This window comes from Chaetodon trifascialis, chromosome 17 (genome assembly GCF_039877785.1).
Source record: "Chaetodon trifascialis isolate fChaTrf1 chromosome 17, fChaTrf1.hap1, whole genome shotgun sequence".
Lineage (NCBI taxonomy): Eukaryota > Metazoa > Chordata > Actinopteri > Chaetodontiformes > Chaetodontidae > Chaetodon > Chaetodon trifascialis.
In genome coordinates, this window is record NC_092072.1 from 4,001,618 (window position 1) to 4,025,649 (window position 24,032).

The 24,032-nt window shown below is 46.9% G+C and overlaps 1 protein-coding gene across 2 annotated transcripts in view; it reads left to right on the plus strand.

Annotated features, from left to right (window-relative positions):
- The first annotated feature begins 408 nt into the window (after positions 1-408).
- Positions 409-24,032, plus strand: part of cica (capicua transcriptional repressor a) — a 32,391-nt gene continuing 8,767 nt past the window's right edge. The window contains exons 1-13 of one of the 2 annotated variants that reach the window (XM_070985047.1): positions 409-573; positions 4,418-8,142; positions 8,560-8,836; positions 14,102-14,233; positions 16,086-16,239; positions 19,283-19,382; positions 19,504-19,686; positions 19,778-19,904; positions 20,292-20,464; positions 21,251-21,383; positions 21,814-21,896; positions 22,416-23,292; positions 23,794-23,936. In XM_070985047.1, the coding sequence (XP_070841148.1) occupies positions 4,633-8,142; positions 8,560-8,836; positions 14,102-14,233; positions 16,086-16,239; positions 19,283-19,382; positions 19,504-19,686; positions 19,778-19,904; positions 20,292-20,464; positions 21,251-21,383; positions 21,814-21,896; positions 22,416-23,292; positions 23,794-23,936 (5,892 nt within the window). In that variant the 5' untranslated portion in view covers positions 409-573; positions 4,418-4,632. Of the gene's footprint in view, positions 574-2,791; positions 4,051-4,417; positions 8,143-8,559; positions 8,837-14,101; positions 14,234-16,085; positions 16,240-19,282; positions 19,383-19,503; positions 19,687-19,777; positions 19,905-20,291; positions 20,465-21,250; positions 21,384-21,813; positions 21,897-22,415; positions 23,293-23,793; positions 23,937-24,032 lie in introns of those variants that run through there. The other variant, XM_070985046.1, reaches the window with a different exon arrangement.

The window sequence follows — 24,032 nt, forward strand, 5'->3', positions numbered from 1 at the left end:
AAGAAGTCAGGACAGGACAGGCGTCCTCGCATCGGTGCACGTCCGTGATCATGTTTGTAGACAAATGAAGAGGGGATGAAAGAAAGAAAGAAAGAAAGAAAGAAAGAAAGAAAGAAAGAAAGAAAGAAAGAAAGATTTCATTCCTGTCCTGCGTGCCTGTGTAAGTCGCAGACATGCCCACAGAGGAGCCCCATTGGCCGCCGCAGCCTCGCTCTCCCAACAGCTGTTCTGTGTTTTCCCACACTGTGATTGGCCGTGGCGCGCCGTCGATCAAATTTACTTTGACGTGCGGCTCCGCCCTCGCTCCCCTTTCGCGGGATCCTACTGGCTACTGTACGCGTTCGTGCTCCGCGATTGGCCGCACGGGCTGGTTGTCAAGGCTTTGGGGCTTCATTCACCATTTTGCGACTGTAGTGTAGAATGTACAGGGCAGTAGTTTTTCCTCCTTTTAAGTTGCTTTGCCGGAGAAACATGAACGGCCGCTAATTGGCAGCTGCGGACGACTGGCCACCCTGCCCTATTTTACCCGGCGGACTCAACAGAGGATCACACTGGGGTACTATATTAGCTCTGGTGAGTATAAGCTGCCCACAAATCTTTCTCCTGCAGCACTGCAGTGGGGCTTGTTGTGCTTTTGCCGAGCTGCTAACGTTGTTCATGTTTACTGTGGCCATAAACAGTATTAGCAGTTGAGCTGATCAGCATATTTTCCGATATCTGGGTGGCCCACGGAGACGAGTGGAGGGCGGATTGGGTGTCTTGTGTGAAAAAAAAGGGAGCGGTGCGGTTAGACACAGTGAGCTCGAAACTTTTCCACTAGAAATAAATTCAACGCCATAACTGCCGTTGGACTTCCGAGATCAACTGTTATTTTTCGTGCGTTGTGTCAGACCTCGAAAAGTCCTCGCTTGTCATTCCCCCTCCTCTCTCGTACACTGACATATTTTCTTCCTCTTTTTCATGAATCAACGTGGCTGTTTGAATTCATGTGTTTTTAGGGGCTCGAGGGCCTTCTCCTTGGACTAGTTTGTGGCCACATACTGACACTTTCTCCGTCTTCTATCACGGCTGCACTCGTGCAAATGACGACGAGGGTCAGTACAAAGTTATCCGGGCAGCTTTAGCTGTATTTTCGTCCGGCTGTCACTCTCGGATGGGCCGAACAGCCGACTTTGTGGGCTGTTTTGTCGCTGTGTTGTGTTTGACTGAGGAGTGGATTCACAAAGTTAACGCGTTCATCTGTTTGGGACATTTCACAGTGTCATGCAGCGCGGGGAATATGGGCCGTATTACGTGGTATTAGTGGTCAATATGCCCGTTAAACCGGTTATTTCCCGGTGACAGTGAGTGGAGGATTTCCAAGCGGCCTTGTGTGTAGTTGAGGCCTGGTCGCTGCACGCCACGGCCTGCTGTGTTGTGGAGTAAAACTGGTAGTAATCGCGGTACTACGAGGGCTTGACACATACACGGTACTATCCAGCTAAACCAGAGGTGACGACATCACCTCCCGTAGTTTGCATTTTGTGCTCTGGGCCTCGTCTCGATAAAGTTAACAGCTGTTATCTACTCTGGATTATGATTATGTCAATATATTTATACACCCTGGCCTGTCGATTATAAACCACTGTAGTAATCCTGTTATAGACTTTTGAAGAGGTGCTCAGCTAATGACAAAACTTTTTAATATCATGCAGTTTGGTTTGTGCCTCAAATATACAGTTAAACAGGATTTAGCAGCACCTAGACACTGTATAACCAAGTGACAGTGGATTATTATGAGGGCATATAGAGTTTATATGCATTAGGCCCATATATTTAATGCATAAACATGAAATTAAATCACTTATACTTGATATAATAATACATTTGCATTAGCTGTTTTTAGTTAGTCGTGTTTAAGAAAAGTGTTGAACCCATGACCGAAACCTGGACAAACTAAATAATGTGTTTAGAAAAGCAGCGTTTTATGTATTTGTCGCTTCACGTGGCTTTTGTCAGCTCAGGCCTGTGTTCATGCTTAATGTTGTCACTGTGCCAGAATTTTAAACTTTATTATAATACTCGTGTGGAAAACAAGGCTTGATACCTCCTTTGATACCACGACAAAAGGTTAAAGAGAAAGGTACACAAAATAGCATTTTTTTTAATTTAACAGCTTTTTTAAATTAACAACCTGCACATAGTTCTGGTACAGAAAAAGTCATTGAACGTATAATAACACATTTGTAATAATGTTAATAGTAATGGTTGAGGACCAGCTGATTTTCATCCCCGTTGTTTCATCTGTGCAGCCTTGGGGTGAAAATCAGATTCTAGATCTGTTTTGTCTTTTAGCTTTAGTACTTTCGATACGATCAAATATGTAATTAACAGTAATTGTATCATTTTAAACATGTGATATCAAAAAAGTACAAATTAGTACAGCCGTAGTCGTGTTTACTATGTAGTTACGTTGAAAAAATAAACAGGATAAAGAGTGTAATGCACATAAAACATGGTTGAACTTGTTACCTTGCGCTCGATGTGTACCTGTGACACAGACCTACTATAGTCCCCATATGGGCTTCTTTGCCCCATATTTCACAGCGGGGAGTGTGAGTTGCATCAGTTTGTCTTTAAGCTGTTATCATTAGGCCCATGACTCTGACACCAGCTGTTGTACACAGTGCACTACTGAGTAAACACACGTAGCATACCTCTATCGTGACCAAGTAAGGCTGGCTGCCAAATAATTTTATGGTGGCTGCTCTATGGTTGTCTGTCCTAAATAGGGATTTACATAGAGCACACTGATGGCTGGGAGCTCTCTAGCTCTCTGTGTGCACTATCAACTATCATCACATAGATGTTTGCTGTGTGTGTGGCCTTGAGACAGGCGGCACTCATCTCTGAAAATGGATTTCTCTCTAGCCGATATGATGTGGCAGATATTAAAAGGACCTGAATGAATGCGAGCCTTCACAGACAAACAGGAAGGCAGCAAAAGGGAAAAGAGACAGGCAGACAGAGAGAAAGAGACTGGTGGGAGGATGGATGTAGAAACATGGACAGACAGGCAGACATGTAAGTTAGCAGACAGTCCAACAGTCACTGACAAGTAGGCATGGCTAGTGGTTGATGATAGACATCAATCTGGAAGGTTTTGACGGTGGATATCACAGATGACAGAGCATATAGGGGCTGTTTTGATTCTGCCTCTTATGCACTTGTTAACATCTCGCTGCCACTCGTAGCTGTGTGGCGACTCGTATTGGAAGAAATGAGGCAGGGCAGACAGCAGCTAGGACCTGAGGCATGTCCCGTGTGGATCAGCCACACAGAAAACAAACCAGTTAAATGACAAACAGCCTCCCGTTCAACAAGTCAGCGAAATCAATCTGTTTTACTTTCTAAACGGAGGCAGAACTGTGAATGAGTCCAGTCCGGGATAGGAGGTATTCTGAATGACTGTGGCAAGGCTAAGAGAGATACTGAATGACTCTGGTGTGGAATAACAATTATGTGGAACAACTCTGCTTTTCTGGATGACTGCAGCACAAAATGAGGATAGAGACTAAGTGGAAGGAGAGGGAAGAAAGAGAGCGATGAGCGGTAGAAATCAATATTAGAGAGAGAGGAGAGAATGCATTCAGGGGATAAGAAAGAAAGTGTAATAGTGGCAAAGAGAGAGAGAGAGGGAGGAATAAAGTAACGGGAAGTTAGGTAATGGTCTTCCACAGGAAATGGAGTTTGTAGGGGCGGATTGACTCTGCTTTGAAATACATAGATAAAGGTCGCCACAGAGAGAGAGAGGGAGCGAGAGAGAGAGAAAGGGAGGGTTTCAGTATGCGAGCGAAGAAGGAATTCCCCCGCCTCTACTGGCCCGGCCAAGAAGTAGTGTGTGTGTGAGAGTGTGTGTGAGAGGAGTGCATGCAGAAGGGCTTGTCTGGGCAAATTGCAAAGTGCTTCTCATTATTTCCATACTGTGTTGTAAGTCGAAATTGTGTTTACCGTACAATATGGCCTCCTGTTTTCAGTATGTACCAGGTATGGATGCAGGCCTTGTGTAATGTGAGTAGAACCTGTTATGTAATGAATTAATGTGTAATGAATTTGTAGATGAGTCATGTTCATTACTACTCTCCTACGACGGTGCATCATTTAACAGCGAATACATTTCTTAAAATTAATGTTTAACTGTTTATTACTGTTTTTTATGATGACCTGTGATCACAAGTCCCACTTTGCTGTGCTTTTATTTTGAATTACTTTGATGTCACGTCAGTGTTTTCATATATCTTTGATTTTGATTCGTTTTGTCACTTTTGCTCTCAAAGCCACGCAGTTAGAAGCTATCTGGTGTAGTGAATGGGATTTGTGCATGTCTGAATGTGTTTGCTACATGAGTAACCCACAGTCCCTGTTCCCTTTCTTTCAGAGTCTCTGGAATAAGGTGGGCAAGTGCTGAAGTCGCGCAACCAAGACAAGACAGGATGAGAGAGAGAGGCCCTGGCAGAGGAGGAAAATAGAGAGAATAAAAAAGAGGGGGAAGAAGAAAAAAACAAGGCAGAGCAAGAGAGGAACGCCAAAGAGAATCTCTGGGATAAATAAATAAAAAGATTTGTTTGGAGAAAAGGCAAGCTTGATGAAAAGATGAAGCCGATAAAAAAGCAGGGCCGGCGCTCTCCCCCCTCCACCCGGGCCAAAGGGGGGAAGCGCCGCGGAGCGGGGGATGCCCCAGAAGGAGGGGAGAAGAGAGACTCAGATGAGAACAGAGACAGAAGCAGATCCCCACAAAACCGAACACCCTCCTCCTCTTTTTCTTCTAATTCACACTCAGATTCCTCCCAGGCGGACCCAGTCAGAGCACGGGACGCTTCGGAGGGGGAGGGGCTTCACAGAGATGGGCTGTCAGAGACGACAGTGTCGCTGGTGACAGATTCTGGGAAATTGTTGACGTCCTCGGATGACAGATCAGGGAGGCCGGCTGTGAGTGGCAGCAGCCACAGCGACAGTGGTGGTAGCAGTTGTAGTAACAGTAGTACGCCAAGCGCCAACAACAGCCCAAACCCCGCCTCCAGCCGAAAAACAGCCACCTTCAAGGCCCGCGTTCCCAAGAAGAAGTACACCTCTGAACACTGCTCGTCTACTACTGGTAACCACAGCAACCCTTCCTCCAGCACACCCTCTCCTCTTCCTCTCAGCGGTGGGGTTATCAATCACGGGTCAACGGGTTCTGGAAGTGACATTGGTGTCTCGCACCCTGATGGCAACAGTCAGAGTAGGAGCCTGATGGACGACTTCCACAGCAGGGCCACCAGCAGGGAGGGAACTCAGGATAGCTCCCCAGGACCCCCTATCCTATCTCTGGGAGGGGAGAGGGAAAGGCCTGGAAGAGGTGAAGTGGTTAGAGATGCGGAGGGAGTGTCGCCCAGCCCGCTGCCGCGCTGCTCCTCAACAGACACCGCCAGCGAACACTCAGCTGACCTGGAGGTAGTCAGCGACACGCACACCCTCGCACAGATGTCTACACATGCACCACCCAGTCTCCCTGATGCGCTGTCGGATGCCCTGGCCAAAGGGCTGAAGAATCAGCGTGTTCTCGCCCGCCAGCTCAGGAGGAGAAGTGATGAGGAGGGAGGAGGCGAAAGGAGGGATGAAGGGGGCAATTCAGACTTGGTGTTCCGGGCTGGGGTGGTCCGTAAGGTCAGTGGCGAATTTGGAAGCCTAGAGGTGCAACTGAATGGGGAGAAGATGCTGTGGCGTTACCCGTATCGACATGACAGCCCCCCGGGGGTGGTGGACATTATACTAGATGCCCCACCGCCTGGTGTCCATCCAATACCTATTGGCACCCGTGTCTGCGTCCCATTTGGCAATGAGGAGGGCAACGAGGGCCAGTGGCAGTGGTACCGAGAAGGTGTAGTGACCCAGGTGGACACACACCCGGCAGTGGCCAATCGCTACCGTGTCCTGCTGTCTGAGGAAAAATCTCACTCTGTGGATGAGGAAGAGGACGGCAGAGGGACAGGGGGTGCTACCCAGGCAGTGTGGGTCTCCCGACAAACACTCCGGCTTCTGGTGCCACCTTGGGACCTGGATCTTCCATCTGGAGGAGGACGAGATGCAGAAGAGGGGATCAGAGATAAAGAAAGGGAGCGGGAGGACAGGGAGGAGATCGACGTGGAGCAGGAGGTCTGTCGTTTGAGCCGGGGGATGACACCTGGCGTGGGGTCAGTGTTGGGGAGAGGAATTCCCTACCCAGGCATGGTCCCTGTCTCCTCCACGTCGGGCCACAACATCACCTCCCCAGTAACCCCAGCATCGGTCCTCACCCTCGCTCCTGGCCGAGAGTGGGAAATTGAGAAAGACTTGGAGAGGGAGAGGGACCTCCAGAGAAAACAGGATAGAGAGAGGGAAAGAGAGCGAGAAAGGGAGAACAGTACAAAGCAGCAGCATCAACAGCAGCAGCTTCACGCGTACATGCCACTCACCCCTGAAGAAGACATGGAGGTGTCCCACTTTAACATGGTTCCGATGGGGGCAATCATACCTGGGGCCAAACCAATGGCAGTTCCCCAACACCGCCACATCGTCTCAAAGCCCCCGCCTGGCTACCTCAACCCCCACCTGTCTGTGGTGCGGGGCATCGGGATCCCCCCTGCACACCTGGCATTGAACCCCCACCCGCCTCCTTCACCTGTCCTTTTAGGCCTTGACCCAGCAGCAGCAGCTGCCGGTGCTGTCATTACCACCCCCCAGCTCCCCCCACTCCCTCCCATCTCCTCTTCCACCGCATCCTCTTCCAGAATAGACAAGGCCTCAGGAGGAGGTACTTCCAGTGCAGGAGGAGGTGGTGGCGGTGGATCCGGATCAGGTTCTACTTCCTCCTCATCCTCACGTTCCCGCACCCCGCTGACAGCTGCCCAGCAAAAGTACAAGAAGGGAGATGTGGTGTGCACGCCGACAGGCATCCGGAAGAAGTTCAACGGGAAGCAGTGGAGGAGGCTGTGCTCCAGAGAGGGCTGCTCTAAAGAGTCCCAGCGCCGAGGATACTGCTCCAGACACCTCTCAATGAGGACCAAGGAGATGGAAGCTAGTGGAGGCAGCCGGGAACGAGGTGGAGCCAGCAGCACAGGGACCCTGACGCCGTCTGACCTCCGACTGAGCGGTGGGAGAGCCAGCTCAGACTTTGACTGGGACGAGACATCACGGGAAAGCAGCGAGGCCAGCAGCCGTGGCGGAGACTCCCGCCCCCGCTTGGTCCTGCCCTCTCTGCTCCCCCAGGACCTCTCGCGTTTCGACTTTGACGAGTGTGAGGCAGCGACAATGCTGGTCTCCCTGGGGGGCTCCCGCTCAGGCACGCCCTCATTCTCACCCATCTCCAACCAGTCGCCCTTCTCCCCTACCCCATCACCCTCACCCTCTCCGCTCTTCGGCTTTCGGCCTGCCAATTTCAGCCCCATTACTGCTCCCGCCTCACTTACTCCACGCCGCCATCGCCAGCTTAGCGGCACTAAGATGGGCACGCCGGGTGCTGAGCGAGAGCGCCACCTGTCAGGGATCGTGCCCACTTTTCAGACCAACCTCACTTTCACAGTCCCCATGAGCCCCAGCAAGAGGAAGCTCGACACCCACCCACCTCCTCCACTGCCAGCAGTCCACGACTGCCAGACCAAACCTGAGCAACAGCAGCTGGTGGGCATGGGGGGAGGGTTGATGGGAGACCCAATCCTGGGCCACAACCCTGCTGCCTTTAGAGTCCTCTCGCCACAGAGTCAGCCCACAACCCCTTCCTCACTTTCCTTCCCCCGACCCCGTAGTGCCACCAGCAGGCCACCGTCCTCCGCTGCCTCCACGCCTCCACCCATGCTGGTCTCTCCCACTCCTCCCTCCCCACTGCCCCAGGAACCCTCCCCGCGCCGCATCGTCCCCCTCCGCGATTCTCCAGTCATCGTACGCAACCCGGATGTTCCCTTGGCCAAGTTCTCTGATGGCCCATTAGGAAGGAGAGAGAGAAGCAGGTCCAGAGAGCACAGCCAGCCCCAACACACAGCTCCCCCAGGCCTGCAGGTCCCCGTCCCCATCAACGGGGCCACCACCAATGGTGCGGTTCTCCTGCGCAACCCCACATCAACACTTGTCCTCGTCACCTCCAGCTCGGTAAGAAAGTGTTGTTCTTGTGCTATATGATTCTGTACAATATAAGAATGGAGATGAAACCTCACAATATATGGAGTTTTATCTTTTGATAGCAATATTATATCAGTTGCCCCTGCATAGCAGTGGTACAGCGAAGTAATATCTTTATTAGCTCATTTTATTTAATATCACCCAACCCGAGTGCAGTATGTGTTAAGTGGGTGGCTTTCATGAGCCCTGGGCCCTGAAAAGTGTCCCTTGAATCTGCTGAATAGTATTACATATTTTCAGTTTAAAGACTACTTTTTTGTTGATACAGGCTGATCTTGTGGAAGTGTCTGTCTACACTGATTCACAGTGTTGGTTTGATATTGTAACATGGGCGAACTGTAAGCTCTTTTGTCAGTACCTTAAAATCATTTTGATGTCTCCTCCCAGTCGCTGACTCCATCCACAGTGGGCCACACTGCCCTGTCCAGCCCCTCCATCCCGGGGTTGATGCCCACTTCATCGGGCTCAGTCCTGTCCTCCTCCGGTTCTGGAGGCAGGGAGAGGGAGAGGAAACCTGAGGGACACCAGGATGCCTCTGGAGGGGCGCTGCCACAGCCGGTCGCCTGTCACCCCACGCCAACTGCCCTGCTGCCGCTCATACTGCCAGCTGAGTCGCCCCACCCTGCTCCACGCAAGCAAATCATCATGGGCCGCCCAGGGACTGGTAAGGAAGGATGTGAGAAATCATCATGGCACTGTGGCTTTGTTCGCGTCGGATACAAATTCTGCTGAGCCACACTGCCATAATGTAAAGTAGGAAGCAAGAGATGTGCAGGCAGAAGCTTATGTACCCTAGCCTAGTACGTCTCGCTTTCATTATCTCTCTAGGGTTACAGGAGTGTCATCAGAGTGCGATGGCTATGACTCACATACACGTTACTATTGTTTGCTTGCAGTGTGAGAAAGCAACCATGCTCACAGCATGTGTTTGCCCCCTTGATTTGCCTTTTGTGGGCATTTTGACCTTTTATAGGAGTGTTTTCATTGAGGTTTTAATTGATATTTAGTAGGCGAGCATATGGAAGATACTCAGTTTTCACTTTTTTTGATATATATTATGATGCACCATAATAAGAACATGAGAAGGGATTCTGCTGCTTTGGGCTGCATACTCTGCAAACAGTTGCTTCAGTGGCTCCCATGAAATCAGCCACAGTGGACGCTATTTTCTGACAATCATTTTTGACCCCTCTTCCGTCCATTTCAGCTGCTGCATATAGATTTTGTTTTAGGGAGTAAGATATTTTCTGTTTATTTTCCATATGGTCATCATTACCTTCATGAATCAAACCACCAGCTAACTCCCTGAAGTTTAAGGTGGACTGTAAATGTCAGAAAGAGCTCAGTGTTGTTTGAGGGAAAGGAGGTGACGTTTTCCTCATCCGAACCTTCTTTTCCTCTTTCTTATTGTCTCTTTCAAAGTACGTATTTTGCCAGAAGTCACTTGTGAAAATGTTTTGTCAGCTTTGTGTGCACACTGTTGCATATAAGAAAACTGGCCAGTGAGAAATACAGTAGAAGTGTTTGGGTTAATCATATACTGTGTGCTTGTTTCCATGCCAACGCTGCGATATTACAGCCAAAACTCACAAATGGTACTTTGAATATAGAAGGATAGTTTCTATCTGAAGTGCACGATTTCTCATTTTGTGTCATTTTAACACAACGCTTTCTAAATCTGAAAACTGAAAGTCTAATAAGTGTACAGGAATTTGCCTTAGTGCAGAGAGATATTGGCAATTTATATGTTGTTCTGTTTCAGTTCAGAAGAAATATCGTTTATACAAGTGATGCACATTCAGGAAACACGGCGTGGCTGCAGCTACAGGCGGTTAGTTTGGAGCCGCTGATAGTAGCTTTGATATCATGAGGATTTTTGAGTTCTTGGTTCATAAACATTTCCTTATTAAATTATAATTTTTGGTTGAAGTGGTGCAGATGACTTGAGAGTGAAAGCTTAGGCGTGAAGATAAGGGGAAAAGATTTGACGTATCAGTCGTTCATGCAGCCTCCCAGACCTGCTGCTCGTTGTGTGACTCAGTGTGTGTAGTGTCACAGTTATTGAGTGTGCGTGTGCGTGTGCGGGGGGGTGTCGCCCTGTTCGTATTTACACGTGTGTGAGAGAGAGATAAGGGGTGTTTCACAGAAACTTGAAAGGATATTGACATGTCTAGACATGTAAGACTGAGAGCAAGAGTGCAGAGAGCAACGAGGACGTTCACACCTCCTCCTCCACCCTACACACACATGCATACACACGCGCGCACACACACACACACACACACACACACACACACACACACACACACACACACACACACACACACACACACCACACACACACACTCCTCTCAGTGTTCCAGACAATCAACAGCCTCAGACAGGGCATCAAGGGCAGGTCCGGCGTGATGTGAATGTGTTTCATCACTCTCAGCAGAAAAAGGAGTAATTGTATTGGTGGCGTGTTGTCATGGATACACCGTTTCCACCGGTAGAATTAGCGCAGTAAAGCGTTGAGGCCTGAGCTGATTACCGGAGCGCGCTTTTACTTCTCTCTCCCTCTCACATCCCTCGTACTGCTGCTAACAGCCACCTGCCTCTGTAGCCTAACGTTTCCTCCGCCATACATTTTTAAAAGCACCTGGAGCCACAGCGGGCCCAGAAACAAACACAGGCAGAAGGTGGTGGGGGCCCCACGGCTGAGATCGCTCCTATATATAGCCCAGCTCAAGTGCAGCTGCATTAGCATCGCAAGTTTCATTACTGTTCACTTGGAGTGCATCTGCAGCCTTCGGTGGAGGGGAAGAAGAGAGGTCCCATCTTGTTACACAAGCGGAGGAACTTTATTATTGCTTTGCACCTGCAGTGGAAGTAATGTGTCACCGCAGGACAGGTGGAAGTCTGCGGTTGAGCTGCCTAATTTTCCCACCTTGAAGACAGCTGCTCAACCCGTCAGGTGTATTTCTTTATCACTGCTGCCTCCCGCTCGTCATCACTCAAGTAGACCATGTTTTTCACAACTCGCCGCCGTCAGTGCTCCCCTGTAATATTCACGCCTCATGACTTCAGGGTGTCAGCAGGTCCATTAAAAGTTTACTGACAGCCGATCTCATGAAAAGTCCAAAATCAGATGGCCACTGTCGTTTTTAGCAAATGTCACTCAAACAGGAGTAAATAGTGTATTGACTGAGAACTATTTTCAGTGGTGGATTAATACGCGTTTGGTGTTCTTGTGGGTAGTTACAGGAGGAGGATGTATGTCGGATTAAAAGTTCCCCTGTTCACTGCAAGTCCAACAGTGTGGCTCGCTGATGCGTTTGTAGGAGTTTTTGGGTAACAATGGAGCTCTATGGTACAGAGGAATAAGGCACATCAGGCTTTGGCTCAAACAGACACTTCTCGTCTGTGATCTGTTCATTGTCACTTTTGATTTATTGATGATATGATATTGAAACTCTTGTCACCAGCTCCAGGTTTATTTTCACTGATTTTGTCTTAATTTGAACTGTTTCACAGTGATATTTGGTTGAAGCAGAGCTGTAAAATGCAGTGGAAACAGATCCAAATGTTGATTTTGCACTTTCTGCGGGTCATTCTGACATTCTGACTGACGTGTGTGTTCACTGTTCGGATTCATACAGTATTGATCCTATTAAACTTCACCTCATGAGGAATGAATGATGAACATGAACCACGATTTAAATCAGAAGTTTCAGAATAATTTTTAGAAATAATTTGATTTATTTTTTTTCTCCTCCACTGGAAACATCTGGCAGGCCCAATTGATCCTTATGGCAGGTCAGCTTTGGCCCACGTGTCGTCAATACTTTTTCTGGTCTTGCCCACTTTAAGAAAACAGCATCTGGGGCGTCAAACATTTGAATAAGCCTCATTTCCTCAGCCGAAGTTGTTTATGCAAAGAGAAGCATAAACTGCCAGTAAGAAGTGAAAAGTGCAAAGGTCAGAGCGCAGTCGTAACAGTCATGTGACAACACAATCAGTATTCAAAAGAGAACCTCTTGAACCAGCAGTACATCCAGGACATATTTACATTTTCTTCATCATCTTGCTCAGCAGTATCTGGATCTCCATTTTAGATGAGCGCTGGCCAGAGAATGGTTCAGATATAAATAGACCATTTGAATACTTTATTATAAAATTATTAATGGAAACGGAAACTGGACATTGCAGTGCTGCAGTAGAGTTCATAGCCGGTTTATTTCCACTAAGCTATACCCATATGTGGAATACCGCAGTCTGAAGATGAAACTCTTTCAACCTCAGTCTGCTGAGGCTGAAATATTTCTTTTATAAATGTACAGACACAGAGCTGCTGCTGATAACACCATTAGCTATTCCTCTGATTCCCAAAATAGAAATATCTAAAACGCAGCAGTGATGGCATCAGTAGTTATAGTTGTGGTTGTATTTGTTGCACTACTTGTAGCAGTAGTGATGGTAGTAATACAGTGATAGTGGTGGTAGTATTAGCAGTAGTAGATCTTGCAGTGGTATCGTGATGAACATGCATTAAAGGGATAGTTTGGGTTTTTTGGAGTGGGGTTATATGAGGTGCTTATCAGTAATCAGAGCAGCATATTTTAGCCACCAAAAAAGGCCCATCTAAAATAATCAATGTCAGTTTAAGTGTCAGTTTTGAATATTTTAACCACTTTACTTTGCCATCAGACGGCTCTTTCCTTTGGCTCTATGTTTTCTCCGTTTTGTCCAACCATAAACAACACACCGGTGACAGACACTGGCTGAAGAGCACTACTGCACTCAACCATCAGGTACTTCAGTGCTAAATATGTACAAATACACGAAACGACTCGAGAAATGCAGTTTCCAGAGGAGACTCCCCTCTGTCTGCTCCAGCCCGTCCATCCTCTGCGCTCTGCCTCACAAAGGTCTCCGCAGTGGACAGCATTTCGTCATTGCTGTCATAATCGCACATTTTTATTTTCCTCTGTTTGCTGCCTCTTCCATAAACTGCTGAAAGTCTGACCCTGTGGCGTAACACAGCGCGAGGCACAGTTACACTTAGGCGCAGGAATGCGGACGTTCTATGGTTGAGAAAAAGTAGCGCCGGAGGAAAGAGCTGTCCGACGGCGCTGAAAGCGTTGTAAATACAATTATAGTGTACATTTAACTGATACGGATTTTAAGTGGTGCTGCTGTCACTATGGGCCCCTCCCCGAGCCCACTGCTGTTTGTTTTAGCATCTTTATGGGCCCTCCTCACATGAAGGCCCTGTATACTTTGTGATAAGATAATAACTCATAAATAGATACATGTTTTTCATTGGACAACAACTCTTTGAAGAGTCCTGAAAGTGTTTTTTAATTTATCATCATTTTAATTACTTTACATGAGGTTTTGCATGCATGTTGTGATATATACATATCTGTATTAGGAAAATACTTATATTTATATTTAGACCCATGTCTTAAAAGTAGAAATAGCGCCGTGTACAAGTAAAACCTGTAGTCCTTCTTGGCTTGAAATGGTTCCCGCTGCAGAGACCACTGAGTTCAGAATCTGGAGCTCGGCAGCAGTGTGGCGGCCGTCTAGACAGAGTAGTCTGTAGTCTGGAATCTCTGTGGATAAAATAACAGGTTCCCTCATCACATCACACACCGCATGACCCCTCAACTCTCATTATCCTGAGGGATGGTCACTGTGCATGGGGGGGCAGAGTAGGTGACTGAATACACAACTCCATTCATGGTCTTCAGTCTCTGGCAGTTTCTATGAAAGTGTAGTTTTTAGTAGCGCTTTAGCTCATCGCTGGCTGACTATCACGTAGGATTTCACATGCTGCCAGAGGGCAGAGCACTACCTTCTGTCCACGGTCCATGATACTGAGATGGATAAACATGATGACATTTCACTTTTTCTCTCTCCCTCTCCCTCCGTGTTCCCACAGTTTGGACGAACGTGGAGCCTCGGTCGGTGCCAGTGTTCCCTTGGCATTCGCTCGTCCCTTTCCTGGAGCCCAGCCAATCAGGAGCGGCTGCCCAGCCTGCTGATGGCCAACAGCTTGTCAATCAGAGCAAAGGTAGCAAATGACCCCACTCCTTCTCTCTGGACGTGATATCATGACTTGTTCACCTAGAAAAGGGACACAGATGGCTAATTTCACTGCTTGTACCCAAATATATATACAACTATATACTCAAAGTATTTCCCATAATGTAATAATCATAACAGGAAATACTATGTAGAGCTGTGTTTCTCAAGTACTGACTGCCAAAACACTCCAGTACACAGCCAGTACAAATGTTGGTAAGGCATACCAGCAGCCAAGTCAGTGTTTCCTAAAACAGTTGCAAGTGAATTGCAAATCAGCACAGTTGGTGTTCACACCAATATAGTTCCAGTAACATTGTTGATAACACTATTTATTGACTGCAGGGCTAAAATTTATTCAGAGACTAATTCTGACTGGTGGGGACGGTCAGTAATCCAAAGGCATTCCCTTTTCCACAGAGCTTGATGAGGCCTCTGTTTGAGAGCTGCATTAGTTGTTCAGTCTATGAAATGTCAGCAAATAGTGGTCGAAATTTCTCAAGGTCGCATCTTAAAATTTTGTCCAACCACACAAAAGATATTCGTTTTGCTGATATATGTGACAAAGAGAAGCAGCAATCATCACATCTCAGAGACCAGAGCCAGTAAACTGACCATTCATTTTCTGACTGAAAACTGGCAAATCATTTCAGGTGTAGACTGTTGAATAAAACAACTTATGTTTTGGGAAACTGTAACACTTCAGTTTTAAAAAAAACACTTTGATATCTTGGGATGTATGAGCATAAAAGACAAAACCAACTTTACGGGCTCTAAGAAGAGAAATCCTCGAGCAAATGTGAGAAAGGGATTTAAACCTTGTCTTTATCTGTGCTAATGTAAATGGCAAATGTTAGCATGTCTGGCTAACTAGCTTACTACAGTAGTAAGGCAGTGGGCATGTTGTGAGATTTCTACATCGTTTTGTGGTGATACAGGTTATATTAGGGAAATACCCGTTCAGGTTGTGGTCTGTGAGTAAAAACGCGTCTGCATCACAATCATAGCAGCTCCATCCTGTTCTTTGTTTTGGGGAACTTCACACTCCATCAACTCCTGTCAGACCTGCATTAGATACTGTAGCATTGGTCAAACTCAGGGCTTATTCCTCATATCCTTAAATCCTTCTCTCTTGTAAAAGTGAAATTACGAACAATAAACCACAGCCTCAGCTAACCACTGTACGCCTTGTCCAAGCACGCTTTTCTTCTGTAGTGAACTTCCAAATAACTGGAGGAATGTTAGAGCGAGTAGCATTTTGATTAGCCTACATTTTATTATTTTTACATTTTATTTTTAATAGCATGCTGTGGGTGAAAGTAGCTCTGCACTGAAATAGACAAACTATGCTGCTCCCTTGAGTGCATTACATGGACCAACAGCTGGTGAGGATGCTGATGATAGGCCTGGAACACGTAGCTTTAGCCTCAGTCTGTTAGCATTATATGTGCAGCCATCAAGTGCATGTTTCAAGCCCTTTTACAGGTTCTTGTTTTAAAATGTGTCACATGGAAATATCAGCCGGAGACGGGCTTCTCGGCTGACTCACAGAGTTTAAGCATTAGCATTAGCTTATCTTAGCTCGTGTTTCAAAACTTACTGTGAATTTCGATGCTAAATCTGCCACCGCTACAACTATTCTTCAGCTCTTTAACTCTGTGTGAAGTTTTCTTCTTACTACTGCTGTGGATAATGACAGCACTCCTCACACCTCCACAGTCAGTTGGCCGGCACAGAGCTGTCCATCAACCGGCTGCATGCAGGACAGCTCTGCATCTACACATATGGCACTGTTCCTTACTGTGAGAAAGCTTTACACATAATTGGGCTTTGTTGGTCAGAGCCTCGATGCGGTGTGGCCCTGGTCAGCGACGGGCGGACCGGCCCTCCGGATCCAGAGAGAGGATCGCCGTCGTGCCCTCCCCCGACCAATGACAATCCTCCTACAGACAGGGGCGGGGCTGACAGCGAGACAGAGAGCGACACAGATGACCCGTAAGTAGTTTAAACATTTATTTGTTATTTATTTACTTTTTATTTCCTGGCTGATTTTTCCCTCGTCCCTGGTCTTACCGAGATCAGAGAGCTTCTCATGGTGCTGAATGTTTTGAGTTTTCTGTATATTTCATTTTTTGGCACTGATAACTTAGCAGAATAGAACAGCGCAGAGCTCAGCGGTGCATTTTGTGTCGCTTGTCAAAGTCTGGCAGCAGCTACAGATGGCAAACGGAATAGAGAGAAGAAGAAGAAGAAGAAGAAGCACAAGAAAGAAAAGACTTGATTTAAATTCAGCTGTACACATTTCTGCAAAATTAGCATTAGCAAGCAACATCTTCCTGATACGATCTCTGCTTTAATTACTCAGAATTTTCGGGGAGTTTTTCTAAATTATATGTCTCCATTTTGGAGAAAGTAGCCTGTAGCTATATTTCATTTCCCCATATACTTTAAATATGGAAAACTAAAACAAAGTGTTGTAAAGCCCACCTTCTGTCATTTAAAAAGTATCCTAACTCTTTTTAGTGCTACATGAAAATGTTGTGAACTTATTTTGAGCGCACATCGTGTTTGCTTCCTCTCTGCGACTCTGGCTATGACTCAGCCGAGAGCAGATAGTAACTGTAGATTATATTAGATGCAGTTTGTCGTCGTAGTTTGAATCGTCGGCTTTAAAACTCTCAAGGACGCTACGCTCTGAACAGGTGCGCTGAAATCCACCTCTGACAGCAAAATTCAAAAGAAACAAACAACAACAAACATCTTCTCCAGCAGATGCATCAGTGTGTGTGTGTCTGGCAGGAGTTGTGCAGTCTGTGCTTGCTCATTGCGCTCAGTCTCGGGCTGCGTCTCTGCGTCTGGCTGGGTTATTGCTCTTTCAGAGTGACTCAGACGGGCTGCGTGGCTGTCTGGCTGGTAGTGTGGTTTTCAATGTTTCAGGGTCACCGTGCTCACAGTGATGGCGGGTCTGTTTGGAGCCGCCATCACTGTGAGCACAAAAAGAAATGCTTCAGTAATCCTTCAGCGTTGCAGTGATTACACCTGTTATCTGGCTGCATCTCAATGGAGAGGACTAATGGCATTAATGAAAATAGAGTCGACACATTTAACAAGATTTGCGCTCGTTATTAGCCCTTTTACTCTGCTTTTACAAATATACCCCCACTGCGGCCGTGCTTACAGATGCTCGTAAATCTAAGTATAATGTATATATCAGAAATCAGAAAAAGCTTTATTGCCAAGTAGGATTTTACACATTCGAGGAATTTGTTTTGGTGAAGTTGGTGCTTGACACATCTACTAAAAATAAGCTATTAAAAAAGGAAAAATATAACAATATAAATATATATACACAAGTCTGTTAAGGAGTCTGTTTTTCCGAACCACAGTCTGTTTTTTCAGAAAGAAATCCAAGCTGACAAGATATTGATGATATATACATGATATATATTCTTATCTGTAGATTATCAGCCTTTATGCCTTCTTGCTCTCTTTTTTATATTTCTTTACTCTTATCGAACACAAACGGACGAGCTGAAACATCCCTCACAAAGTGAAGGGACGTCGTTGGACAGTAGTAACTGATACACTAATGCATGACGTCACCTAGCAGAAGTATGCTGTAGCTAGAAATAGTGTGCTGAAGACGTTCAGTCAGCCTCCTGTCACCATAATGCGTCTCCCATGATGGTTCCTGATGTTTCCCACTAGAAAGAAAGCTTTGCATCGCCCACACACACGCATTCATACAGTCGCCTATAGACTTGCACACAAATAGCGCGTCTGACTTGACCCCAGCCGAACTCTCACGTAGCCTCATTTTCCCTGACGCCTTATGATTGTGGCGCTGTATTTTTTAATTATTTTTTTCTGTCTTCCATGGCTGAATTTCTGCCTTCATGGCCGCTGTGTGTGTTCTGCTTTTGCCTTTGTTCTTTATATAATCTTTTCTGTATTATGTGTTTTCAGTATATGATAAAAAAACTAGACGACGAGAAAAAAAAGCGCCGTATTCATGTAGTCGCGGTCGGGTTCAGCCTCGAACAGAGAGTCAGATGTTCTGTCTGCCGGCTCGCAGTTTCAAAAGATGTTTGCAGTGATCGTAATTGTTATGCTCACAATGAAACCGTTTTCTTGCCAGTTGTACCAAGAAAATATGAATCCAGGTTTATTCGCCACTTTTGTTCTGCAGTTTTGCTCCATCGCTAATAGTTGGGAAATCTGTGGCATATGTTTCATACAAAACTGCACAGGAATAACCTATGAAAACCAGAATTTGTAACTACTGGTTGTCTGGGAGCTTGTGGCTCATTTTGTTGACTCTCTTCCTTTTTCAGCATCTAACTTGATTTGTCTTTTATTATTCATGTTCTGTCTTTTGCTCCCTGCAAGTGTCATCACCAACAAAAACTGTACTGTTATTGAAATAATGATAAGAATTTGTATACAAAGGAATATCTATTTTACTATTCTGTTTCTCGGATGGCTAGAACATAATAGTAAGTCAAGCTTAACCCAGTTTGTGACAGCATTTTATTTGCTTTTTGTATTTACTCTCTGTCTGGTTTCTTTTTCCAAGAAACTTGGCTCGCTACAAGAGTGTGTTAGAAGTAGAAGCAGCAGTTTCTGTGCAAGTGACTGAGTAAATACTCAGTAATTAACATGCACAGTGATAACAACCACAGCTGAACCGATAAAGAAACATGCATTGATTACACTGGAAGGAAATGAAAGGAGACACTGTTCTGGTTGGCTAACACGTGATATCTGTGTGTTACAGAATCAATAAAAACAGGCCTGTGCAGGTCAATCAGAAGGCACTTTTTTGTGGGTCATGCACATTATATTTGTTGAATGCTTCATGGGACGTTGTCGTAGTCGACATTGTGAAATAAAACAATAGTGTCTTCATAAAAGGCTGAAATGAATTCCTCCCCGAATCCTTCACCGCTCTTCAGCCTTGTTACTGTCCTGAAAGTCCCTCAGGAATCCCCCTTAATTTCCCGTCTCACTGTTTCACTTTTTCTTTGTGTGAATGCAGCTTCTCACCGGGTGTGGCCAATGATCCGGCGCCCTCCACTGGCTCCACGAAGAGACGCACGCAGTCCCTCAGCGCCCTGCCTAAGGACGGAGACAGGAAGGTCAGTCCACCATGCAGACGGTCAATCAGCAGAATGGGTAAAAAGATGCAGAAGAACAGAGACAGATCAGCGTTTTACCATGAATGTCTAAACCCTCTGTCCTCTTCCAAACCACAACTAGAGGGAGAAGGACCACATCCGCCGTCCCATGAATGCATTCATGATCTTCAGTAAACGCCACCGCGCCCTGGTGCACCAGCGACACCCCAACCAGGACAACCGGACAGTCAGCAAGATCCTGGGGGAGTGGTGGTACGCTCTGGGGCCCAACGAGAAGCAGCAGTACCACGATCTGGCCTTCCAGGTAGCTGGCCCAGAATGATGAAAAACTGTCAATGAAGGGTACCACGGCTGAGCAACAGAAAGCTAAAGACCCCCTCCTCTTCCTCCTCCAGGTGAAAGAGGCCCACTTCAGAGCCCACCCAGACTGGAAGTGGTGCAACAAGGACCGCAGGAAGTCGCTGTCAGAGGGCCGCGGGACGCCAAAGGAGCCACGGGAGAGAAGCATGTCGGAGAGCATAGGTATGTGTGTGTGTGTGTTTGTGTTTGTGTGTGCGTGTGTGTGTGTGTAGATGAGCATGACTACACATCTGTACAAGTAAAACTTCTTAGATCAATGAATGACTTCGAACCTCATGTACTGCTTTTCATCTTTCCTTGTCTGGTGTGGATCCTGCAGTGACTTAAAATGCATTCAGTCATACTGAGCCATTTTCTGAAAGAAAAAAAAGTGATTAGAAAAGACCTTGTGCTGATTTTCATTGTGTATTGCAGACGTTCTGCTGATGCTCTTAGACAGAGCGTTGGTGTGCATTTTATAGAACTGATTCTAAGTTTTATTGATCTGTTTCATGATGATATGCTGTGGTTTTTTATCTTTGTTCAGAGTCTTTCTCCTCTTTTCTCTAGATCCCCATTTGGAGTCCCAGGTGCTCGAGGGGAAGGGAGGAGGCTCAGGCTGGCCGGGGGGATTGGAGCGGCAAGGGGGGCTGTTTGTGGGGCAGCACCCCCGTCCCCGAGCCTTTTCCCAGAGTGCCGTGCACACCCTGGAGCAGAGGGAGAGAGAGCGAGACCTGGAGAAGGTAGGAGGTTGTTAATCAGTAGCTCAAAGGCAGCAAACAAACTCTGGAGATTTAACAATGTGAAGCAATCTGTTTCAAATCTCTAGCTGGTTTAATCTGAAAACTAGAAAAGTTAAAAAGAGGTGTTCTCAGTCAAGTCAGTCGTCTGTCCAAGCTCTGTTAACACACATGATGCATCTGAGGGAACAAAGAAAAAAGTAAAGCTGATAAAAATGTAGAAAATAAAGGCATCAGCTGAAGTAATTCTTTGCTGTGTGAGCGCCTACGCACCAACATGAGTACGTGTATTCACAGACGGCAGACGTGTGTCCTTCACACTGCAGAGCGTTTTGGTTGAACTGTACGACTGAAAGCACGCTGTTCAGACACAGTTCAAATGGACTGTCTTTGTTCTTTGCGTGAGGGCTCGAGTTGTTGCTGCTGCTGCTGAAAACCCACTGAAAGCTCAGGGGGAGCTCAGCCTCCAACTTCAAAGCTTTCACTCTCTACTTTTTTAGTGCCTTTGAAGGTATGAGACTGTGGCGTTTGCTGCTTCGCTCCTAATCACAGGGGGATAGGCATGCATGTTAGCTCTTTTGTTTTGAAGGCATCCATTTAAGGCTGGTGGCTAAGCCTTATATGTATGCATGCTTTGATAATAGCAACATTACGTCTGTCTGAAGTGTAGATGTTAGGTACTTAAGGATCTTAGTTTTCAGTTCATAGAAATGTATCTGCAACAGCTGCCTGGACGTTTCTTAACAGTTTTTCAATTGTAAAACGTCCGTCTTTTCTCCACTGCGCCAGGAGGACGGGGCGAGTTTGTTTCGCCACCGGCCCCTGCCTCAGTCCCTGTACCAGGGCGGCGCCAGCGAGGACGTGACCAGTGACGAAGAGCGCATGGTCATCTGTGAGGAGGAGGGGGACGATGATGTCATGGGTGAGTTAGATGATTGGCAGGAGCGATCTAGTGGTTGTTAGCGAGACTGTTGCATAACCACAGAGTCATAGTTTCAGTTCCCACAACGATCAGTGTGCCTTTAAAAAAGACAGGCAGAATGACTGCGTGTCAGAAAACACCTAAAAGCTACAAAATGTAGCTGAGTCATCTGGCCCCAGCTCCAGCCACGGACCGGTAATTGCTTGTGTTAAAATATAGCAATAAAAATCGCTCACAGTTGTCAATTTGATGTGATACTGGTAGCTTGAACGCAGCTTTTTCAAATTTTTGTCCAGACACCATCAGTGTTGTTTCATTTCTTCCACTTTATTTGCAAATGAAATCGCTTCCAGGGAGCAGTTGAAAGTACATTGTGTGTTCAGTCACCTTATTAAAACACTAACTTCTGATATCCACGTTCCACCCTCAGAGGATTCCTGTCCTGAAGGCTCCATCGACCTCAAGTGTAAAGAGAGGGTGACAGACAGTGATGAGGATGAACCAGATGGACAGGTAGCTGCAGCGAAGCACTGGATCACTTTGAGCTAGAGTTTACTGAGCCGCCACGTCTCTGCCTTCCGCACTGGATATACATGTACAATAGAAAGGAAATGTTGATCATGACTTGATTATTTTTTTATTCAGTGCTTGTTTCTGAATTGCATGTAGCCATATTAAGAATAAGGTACCAGAATTAGCAAAAAGCTGCACTGCAAAAACATTTTCTGTTCATTAAAAACTTTATTTTTCTATAAAAATTGATTGCATTGATCAAGTTCAATATTGATGTAGCTCCATTTTACAGTGTCAGCTCTTTTATATATTATTTCAAGAGTGTAATTCTGCTTTGTAATTAAGCTTTGTAGTGTCTGAAGTCCTTTATTGCCATCAAGCATTAAAAACCCACAGATTTTCAGAGTTACTCTAAGTAGAAAAAGTTTGTTGATGAAGAAGAGAAGAACTTTACACAATAACTTTCCCGTCTTTGATCTCTCCTCCCTCCACCTCTCCATCTCCCTCTCTTCCCTCCAGCATGGCTTCCAGCCAGTGGCTCGCTCTTCTCTCCCCTCTTCCTCTCCTTCCATCCCTCACTCTGACTCCACCTCAGCTAAAGGGAACGGAGGAGGAGGAGGTGGTGGTGAAGAGGGCTCTGAGAGGAAGAGAAAGAGAGGCACAGACGGAGGAGAGGAGGGAAGCGAGGGAGGATCCAAGAGAGAAGAAACAGCAGCATATGGAGGAGAAGGAGGTGGGCAGGGCGTCTCCTCTCTGTCCATCTCAGGCTCAGCATCCAGCACCCAGGCTCCCCTCACTTTGGCCCAGCAGGGTTTGACCCAGGTCCTCGGCGCCGTCCGCATGGCTCCCACTATGGTGACCAATGTGGTACGACCCATTGCCAGCACGCCCATCCCCATCGCCAGCAAGCCAGTGGAAGGAGCCGTCACCCTCAACTCCCTGCCCCAGGACAAGAAAGCCGCTCTCCTGATTGGAGGAGGTGGACCTCAGCAGCTGCCAGTCTCTGCAGGGGGTGGGTACCTGTCCTCGTCCTCCTCTCCCGGTCCAGCCACTGTAACCCCTTTGGGGGGAAGCGGCCTGGTCACTAACCTGGTCCTGGGAGGGTCCTTCCCTGCTGCCCAACCAGTGCAGCTCCTCACCCCACAGCCTCACGCACAAACCCCCCTACCTGTCCTCCAGCCCCAGCTCCACCCTACCTCCGCCACCTCTTCTCTCACACCTCCCGCCGGCCCCAAGCCACTAGCTCAGGTCCAGTACATCCTGCCCACCGAGAGCCCCTCCTCCCCTCAGCTCACCCACCAGCAAATTCTCTCCCTGCCCACCAATGCCGCCCTGGCCAATGGCGTGCACTCGGGGGCGGGAATCAGAGTTGCATCAGTCAGCCCCGGGACCAGAGGTGAGACAGAGAGCAATGATTGGCTGACCAAAAAGAGTTAGTTAGTAGTTCTCACTGGTCCACTGAAAACTGAAAAAAGTGTCTTTCCTTCACTTTTCTTTTTGCTATAGTTCTCTTCCCTTATTTCTTATTAATCATCTCCACAGGAAGCACTAAAAATAAATTTGATTGGCTTACGTAAACAGGAGATAAATGATTGACAGGAGAAACACTGTTGACATGAGTATGAGTGCCCGCCGCCCACCCGTGCCTTAATCACTCTCTATTCATAAGAGTCAGAAGCAACAGAACATTGTTATCAACGAGGAATTTCACTATTATCAGTGATTAAATGTCCTCTGTCTCAGTGTGTCTCCACCCACCCGTCCCCCCTGTTCTGTCTTCACCTTCCCTCTTTTGACTCGATTCATCAGTTTCTCACGCTGAGTGTTTTAATTCTCTTTCTCTCTCTCTCTGTCTCTCTCTCTCTCTCTCTCTCTCTCTCTCTCTCTCACTCATTAGTCCAAACCCAGTCGCCTGTCTTGCAGAGCAAGATGTTGGTTCCCATGGCAACAGTGAGAACAGGGTCTACTCCTCCTCATCCCTCCATCTCTCTGGTCGCTCCGCCTCTTCCTGTGCAGAACGGCCCCGCGACGGCAAACAAGGTAAGAATGCAAACACGGTCGCTAACAGCAGATAAACAGACGCCACCCTGTCTGCTGACAGGTGACACAGGTGGTAGTTAAATCCACAACAGCAGC